The sequence below is a fragment of the Tilletiaria anomala genome, assembly GCF_000711695.1.
Source record: "Tilletiaria anomala UBC 951 chromosome Unknown K437scaffold_143, whole genome shotgun sequence".
Classification (NCBI taxonomy): Eukaryota; Fungi; Basidiomycota; class Exobasidiomycetes; order Georgefischeriales; family Tilletiariaceae; genus Tilletiaria; species Tilletiaria anomala.
The window spans coordinates 26564-33628 of record NW_013546879.1 but is presented as its reverse complement, the minus strand read 5'-3'; the positions used below and the strand labels follow the sequence as shown (position 1 = coordinate 33628).

At 53.7% G+C, this 7065-nt stretch overlaps 2 protein-coding genes and 1 non-coding gene across 3 annotated transcripts; 1 reads left to right on the top strand and 2 right to left on the bottom strand.

Moving 5' to 3' along the window:
* Positions 1 to 52: 52 nt before the first annotated feature.
* K437DRAFT_t61 lies at positions 53 to 153 on the bottom strand. The gene has a single exon. It is a non-coding gene; the product is annotated as a tRNA-Gln (tRNA).
* A 300-nt stretch (positions 154 to 453) lies between these two features.
* Positions 454 to 2205, bottom strand: K437DRAFT_259860 (WD40 repeat-like protein). Its single transcript, XM_013384872.1, has 4 exons — positions 1735 to 2205; positions 1529 to 1661; positions 803 to 1464; positions 454 to 710 (listed from the first exon to the last, which is right to left on the bottom strand). The coding sequence occupies exons 1-4, from the start codon at positions 2008 to 2010 to the stop codon at positions 567 to 569; spliced, it is 1215 nt and encodes a 404-aa protein (XP_013240326.1). The 5' UTR covers positions 2011 to 2205; the 3' UTR covers positions 454 to 566.
* Positions 2206 to 2901: 696 nt separating this feature from the next.
* K437DRAFT_259859 (alpha/beta-hydrolase) lies at positions 2902 to 4801 on the top strand. The gene is made up of 4 exons (XM_013384871.1): positions 2902 to 3640; positions 3754 to 3851; positions 3930 to 4352; positions 4417 to 4801. The coding sequence occupies exons 1-4, from the start codon at positions 3395 to 3397 to the stop codon at positions 4583 to 4585; spliced, it is 936 nt and encodes a 311-aa protein (XP_013240325.1). The 5' UTR covers positions 2902 to 3394; the 3' UTR covers positions 4586 to 4801.
* The last annotated feature ends 2264 nt before the right edge of the window (positions 4802 to 7065 follow it).

The following is a 7065-nucleotide window of genomic DNA, read 5'->3' as shown; positions in this document are numbered from 1 at the left end:
TCACAGAGACGTATTTATTACATTCATTAAAGGGAAGAGGATGCAAAAAGTCAGGCCCCGCTGGGACTCGAACCCAGATTAGCGGAAGATGAACTCATGACGCGAACGCCATCAATCAGAATCCGCTGTGATAGCCACTTACACTACGGAGCCATGATGTTTCACATGACACATTCATTATAAACCAAAGGGAGGTGTACGTTCAGTTACCACGTATGTTGTTTTTTTTGCCCTCGTTCCGCTGTATGCGTTTCATCTACCCGGGTCAATTGGCATGAGTTTAAATAGCCACGCATCGAAATTGAATTGCAAGTGAGCGAGCCGTGAGTATGAGTGGTTCGGATCTCCTTCGCGAGGAGTAACGCGCCGAGCTGTTCATAATCATCCCTCGGCAAAGTGATGAAAGGCAGAGTGTATCAGCTTGCACGAATCATCATATGCATCCAAAATAGCGAGCGAAGCAAAATCGTAACTGTTCGGCATTGATGATTGTTTACACATGTAATTTCCTCGCTGTTCCTCGGATTGCCCAGACGGTCGGGCTGCTAATCTCCCAGCACAGCGCTTCACAGCCCGAAAATGTGCACACTCGCATTCCAATGATCGGACGCGTACGCTAGCACGTGGCGCCAGGGGTGCCATGCAACGGAAGGCGTGTCGCCGAGCGGTGTCGGGATCCGATGGACTGATGCCATTGTGGATGTCGCCAGCTATAGGTGGGCAGGCGCGAAGAGCATGCAGGAATCATATCAGTAGCATGCGCTTTCAAGATGGGCGTTTGGGCAAAAAATGTACCACTCACAATCTCCACCCAAGCATCCTCTCCGCCTGCCGCCAAAAATTCTCCATCGCCGCTAAAGCCTAAACTGTGCACCGAGTTTGTCATCGCGCTAGCATTCATCCCTGCTTCGGCGCTGGTCCAGTCCGCAGTGTTCCAAAGCCCGATCATTGAGTCTTGCCCCGCGGATGCGGCGTAACGCCCGCATGGATCCATCGCAAGGCAGAAGATGGTGGCGGTATGCGCGGTGAACGAGTGCGTCGTCCGCCACGGTAGGACATTCGTCGGCGCTTGCCCAGCTAGTCTCCTTTCTGTAGCTGACTGGAGCGAGGTCTCATCGATCAGTAACGTAGAGCTTTGCATCGCGCTCAGCGTCCCCGTGTTGCTGGTCAGCACGAACTGCCGCCCGTCTGGCGTCCAGGCGATCTCGTTGATCAGCTCTCCCTTTTGGTTGACATCCCGAATAAGCGCGACAGGTACTGCGGTAGGTCGTGTATTTGCTGTGGTGCTATCTGAGCCGGTGCTGGGTGCGCCTGCTGCGCTATCGCCGCTGCCGAGCATACGCACGTCGAACAAGCTAACGCGGTCATCACGGTCACCGATTGCAATATACCGCGAAGAAGGGTGGAAGGCGAGATTGAGCGCGTTGGATGGCAGCTGTGCGACTGAGACCTTATCGTTTTCTGCTACCACAAAGCAGCACAGGTCGTCAATCCAGGCCGGCGCACAGGTCCTCGCAAATCTGCTCACCTCGATTGTCCCATATCCGAAGTGTCCGATCCTGTCCAATGCTTGCGAGGATGTTTGGATTGCTAGGGTCCCATCGTACCTGTGCTACAGGTCGCTCGTGACCTTTGAGCTCTTTCGCACCTCGTACATCCGTCTGTGTGCAATGTGATGAAAGCAATCAGCATTCCAGCAACCATGCATTTGATACTGGAGAAGGTGAAACCCACACTTCTTTCTGGCGCCCACACTTTGACGCAGTCATCGCCACATGTAGCCAGCCAGTTCCCATCACAGCTCCAAGCGACAAAAGATGCTTTGTTTTTGTGAGCACCTTTCAGCTCTTTCGGGTTCCTCGCTCCCACTTTGGCCCAATCGGGAAACGATAATTGTCGCAGCTGGAAGAGAATTTTTGTCCGGTTCAAGTCTTCACTTCCGGTACTGCTGGTAATATTTGAGCTCGAGGAGGGGATAACGACTTTCTCGTGGACCTTGGCTGCGGCCATCGTGCACGACCTTGCTGATGCGAACGAAGTCTATGATCTGGCTACCTGCCCTGGTAGACGTATTCAGCCGATCATGCGCCCGCGTCACAGGACACAAAATTGCAGGGCAAATTTCTCAATGTCCGACGTGAATCAGTCGCTGTGACGTGCAAGACGGTTGATGAGCCGGCGAGAGGCGAAGGATGGAGATTGAGGTTTTGGAGAGCTGGAGAATGTGATCGACATCGAGGTGGAGTGGGTGTGATGGGTGTTTCGCATTTTGCTAGGATTACGATCATCGATTGCCATCAAAGAGAGTGAGTTAGGGTTGGATATAGTTCACTCAATTTCTATCAGTACCTTGGCCTGTGACTTTCCCGATTCTTAGCAAGGCCGAGCTGGTGGCGGTCGGGCCAGCTAACTCTCCAAATCATTATTTCGCTGGTCAACTATGTCCTACTGCCTTCTGTGTGAGCCTGTGCCCTGTAATCACCAGTATTGCTTCCATGTACGTACGCAAGTATGTATGAGCATGTACAACTCGTATATTGGAAGTAGATTCCCCCACTTCGAGACTTCCTCTGTCCATGGGGTATGTAGGGAAGGAGCCAAAAGGATGACGACGAGGCAGGCGATCGAGAGAGACCGAAGAGCCATGGACCTGTGTCGATGCGCTGTGAGATCGATATTTTTGCTTCTCGTTGAGGCAACAACGTGGTCGGTAAAGTCGGTTTTGGCTCACCAGGCACGGATTATTGTCCGCGCGGTCCGCCGGCCACGACAATGGAGAATCCCATGCTAAAAAGTGCGCCAGCGTGTTGACCAGCCGACCGCGGATTTGTAGTGACTGCCAGGCCCCGCACACAACTTTGTTCCTCTCTTTATGCAGCCGCTCTCAAGCAGCCCGGTGGAGTCATGGACAATGTCTCCCAGCACCCGAAGCCCTCTTTTGCAGTGCATTCATCTCAAGGGCTTTGCTCTCTCGCTGCCCCGACTGTGCACATGCAGTGCCGACAATGCTGCAGGTTGCCTGCCTTCATGCGGTGCATGGCGATGACTATGCACACAGCTGGAGGACCGCTGAGCGTCGAAAGGTACTGATGAAGACCTTGTTGCCTGAGTCAAACTATAGGCGACGGCCCAATGGGGTTGAGTCTTACGATAGCTCATGGTTGGCAAAGAAGTGGATCGACTCGGGTCCTGTCAGATCCTGTCTAAATCCTGTCCAGACTCTTGTTTGTGTCGAGTCTCAACGACTGACGCGAATGGGCACCCTATTGCACCTTGGCAGACTGCTAGCACATATAAATGCTAGTCTGGCCGAGCCTGCCTGACCAACTGGGCTGTTATGTGAAGCCGCCCTCCCCGTGCTGAATCTACATTTGCCATTTCTACTCCCTTTCGCATGCCTCTGCCCCCCTCCCAAAAAAATTCAACCCCGCTCAACCTCTTGCTGCGTGTACCCTGCTCCGTCTTCACGATGTACGCACACATCGCCCTGCTCCCAATTCTTTTATCCACCGTGGTCTTAGGATCGCCGCTCACCAGGCGTGAATCCTCCCCTTCGACTGGTCAGCCGACACTGATCGCAGACATCACCCCCTACCAAGACCCGGCTCGCTGGGCGCAGGCTGCGTACTGCACCCCAAAGGTGAGCAATTGCTACGTTTAAGTTTGTCACAGTCATAGTTCGCTCTTGATGCTCATGGCCATCCTTGCTCGATGCCATTTGCGCCTCTACAATGCACTTGCTACAACAAAAAGGTCGGGGACACGGTCAACACTGCCGAAGTCCTGTGGACCCATGGCGACGGTACGAATGTTCCTCTCGCCTACGTGGCTTACTCGGCCACGAAGAACAGGTGAGTCGACCGTCACATGCTCCGTTGTTGCCCACCCGTTGAAAACCCTTTCGATTGATACCCCTGGCGGTTCAACAGGATCGTGGTGAGCCACCAAGGCACCAACACCTCGTCCTTCGAAAGCATCGAAAATGACTTGAAGGCAAATGCTGTGGCGCCCAATTCGGACCTGGTATCTTGCCTGCCGTCAGGCTCGGAAGTCCACCTTGGCTTTCAAGAGACGTGGGACGCGACCGGCGCGGCGATCCTCTCGCAGGTGAAATCAGCACAGCAGCTGTACCCGTCTGCGAGCGTGCTCATCACGGGCCACTCGCTTGGCGCGGCGATCGCTGCGCTCGACAGCGCCTATTTTAGCTGCCACGGTGTCGATGCGACAACGATCATCTTTGGACAGCCGCGAACCGGCAACTATGTCTTCAGCCAGAGCCTCAACTTGCAGCACGTCAACAACGGCAAGGACCCCGTCCCGCACCTCCCACCTCACGGTGACGACTACTGGCAGTGAGTTGATCTTGAGGCAGCAGTACTTTTCGGCGACTGACACCTGGGTTTTCACTTGGACTAGCTCGCCCGGTGAAGTGTGGATCAGCCCTGCTAACTCGAACAGCCTGGTTGCATGTCCAGGCAGCGAGAATGTCAATTGCGCCTGGAGCGTTCCCTTCTACGACTACTCTACCTCAGACCATCTCGGCACATACGCCGGAGTCAAGATCGATGGGAGAGGCAACTGTTGATTGATATATCCATTCTTACGACGATGATGATGATGACGATGAAGATGCCCCCTCCCCTAAAAGGCCGCGAGTCTGAGCTGGCGCTGTCACACAGGATGCGATCGAATGTACCTTTGCATTCAATCCTACTAGTAAAACCTGCGCATAGGTTTCTTGTGCTTCCCATGAGCACCTTTCGATTCGCGTGCATTCAATGGCCAAGCTAAGGTTTATGCAGGCCCCCGTTGCGAACAAGGAAGCATCCTAGACAAAGTTGGCGATAGGCTCAGAAGCGGGAGGGGAGATTCAGCCAAGACTCTTCATGCTAAAGAAAGGGGAAATGTGCTGGCGCGCAACTGCGTGGACCGTGCACCTTGTAACTGTGCCACGGCACAACAGTCCAGATTCCGACCCTTTCTCGAGAAGGTGGGTGAACCATCGCACATGGTGACTCTCTCCAGAAACAATAGATCTATCATCATATTGGCCGCAGAGAATGCACTTGTAGCGAGACGGTCTCCCTCTGCACGGTACATGGTGCATGCACACCTTCCAGGGCTTCAGCATCCGGATGTGCGCCACCATCTGTGGGTGGCCCTTTGGGGGTTCCCTTTCGTTGTTGCCGATTATCTTCATCGTGCCAGTCAGAAGAGGGCGAGTTGTCACTCTGTTTCCATGATGACCTTCTAGGTTTTTGCTGCTTCTTCTCGCAGTCGACATTCGACAGGCGAGGGCATCTGCAGAGCCGATGACCTGAGGTTGGGTTTCAAATCCTGCCTACGCTGGCACGAATTGGTCTAGTCACTAGTCATCTCTATAAGGGGGCATGGTGGATGCCGTAAAGAAATCAATCATGAGCGACAGCATCAGTTCGCCTTTGGAGACCGTCCATCTCCAAACTGGCCAGCCATGTTCCTGACGGCTCGAAGCTGTACCATGCCTTAGCGGAGACTGGTTACACATGGTCGACGCCATCCTGGCGCAAGCCAAGACTCTTGATCAAAGTACTCTGCGCAGGTGCTGGTTACAGGCCACTCACTTGGCGCGGCCATCAGTACCATCGAATCGGCCAACTTTGCATGCCATGCGATCAATTCGATTACGATCCTTTTGGGCCAGCCGTGGGTCAGCAACTCGGCATTTGCATCCTCCCTCTGCAGCACGTCGCCAGAACCGAGATCATCCCCGATCTTCCTCCCAGACTATTGGGCTTTTCACATTACGTGCATTCCTTTCGCTCGTTCACCCCTGCCTGCATTTCGTCATTCCTTGCAATCCCGCGCTGGCGCCGCTCCTTTTTGTCTGTTCTTCCCCGTCTTTCGTCACCGGGCAACTTCTCCTCCGCCGATGAGATCTGGATCAACACCACCAGCTCGAGTCATTTCTTCTTGCACCCCGGCGACTCGGATGGAAACTGCGCGCTGAGCGTACCCATCTACGAGTATTCCATAAATGATCACATGGTAACATAAGCTAGTGTCGGCATGGGGGCTCGCACGTCTGCAAGATCTGAAGATGCCTGTAATTGCGAGATGCAGTAGCAGCTGCACTGGCACAGATTGTCTGATGCACTGAGGAAATGGGAATTCGCTTGATGGAATTACTTCTTATGCACAATAATTGAGTCCACAACGTCGCGAATGATTAGGCCTGGCACTTACTGATTCCTGTAGCTGTTAAGACAGAGTCTGAGGCGCTTTCGGATGCGCTAATGGGAAACTTATTCCTGCTCTCCACCAGGTGTAGCCTTCATCGTCCATAAGACACTGACTGCTGTTTGAGCGAAGTTAGTAGGAAGAAGCAAGGACGAGCAACCTTCTAGTATGCAGCACATCCCCTACGTCTGCTCTCCCTCCCTTCCTTGCTGCATACGCCTCGTATTGGTAATACTGAAAGCGATAAAAGCTCTGGGCTTGCCGAAAGCTTACGGCACCCTCTGGGCCCAGCGCTTCACCCCAGAGCGAGTATGGCCAAAGCGGCAAAGAGCATGGGTGTTGCCGAAACTGAGAGAGGACACTCCGGCGGCAAGCAGGGAGTCGATCTTCTTATCACCCCGGCGCGACGAGGCTGATCGTGGGCGTGTCCGAGTCGATGAGGATGCCTGTAAGCTCTCCACCTGCTAACAGCACTTGCAAGTCTTGCTAAAAAGTTCTGAGTGTTTGGGCAAAAGAGATGGTTGGTGCAGAGATAACAAAGCAAAATAGAGCCGCTCCCCAGCATGACCGTTTCTCGTTGGGTGGCCAAAGCAAGAATAAGGCTGCAACGCATCGGGTTTCCAACGCATTATCTGTCACCGACGGCGGAGATCACAAGTATGTACTGGGTCATCAGTATATAGCTGGACCGCAACAAGCGCTGTTGCTTTCCACCCTCTCACTGGAGTCATAGAGGCAAGATCGTCATTGTATGGCTTGGCGCTGCCCGTCATGGCGCCGTGCGTTTGCGGCGCTACATCAATGTAGCGTTCTTGAGAGACGAGGTAGCGGCGCTTGTGGCGGTCC

Bases quoted from the DNA above. Each gene is read 5' to 3' on its own strand.
- K437DRAFT_259859 (XM_013384871.1), top strand. From the start codon at position 3,395: ATGCCTCTGCCCCCCTCCCAAAAAAATTCAACCCCGCTCAACCTCTTG. The intron at 3,641-3,753 runs GTGAGCAATTGC...TACAACAAAAAG, and splicing joins CTGCGTACTGCACCCCAAAG to GTCGGGGACACGGTCAACAC. The intron at 4,353-4,416 runs GTGAGTTGATCT...CACTTGGACTAG, and splicing joins CACGGTGACGACTACTGGCA to CTCGCCCGGTGAAGTGTGGA.
- K437DRAFT_259860 (XM_013384872.1), bottom strand. From the start codon at position 2,010: ATGGCCGCAGCCAAGGTCCACGAGAAAGTCGTTATCCCCTCCTCGAGC. The intron at 1,662-1,734 runs GTGGGTTTCACC...CATTGCACACAG, and splicing joins TGTGGGCGCCAGAAAGAAGT to ACGGATGTACGAGGTGCGAA. The intron at 1,465-1,528 runs GTGAGCAGATTT...GCTTTGTGGTAG, and splicing joins TCGGATATGGGACAATCGAG to CAGAAAACGATAAGGTCTCA.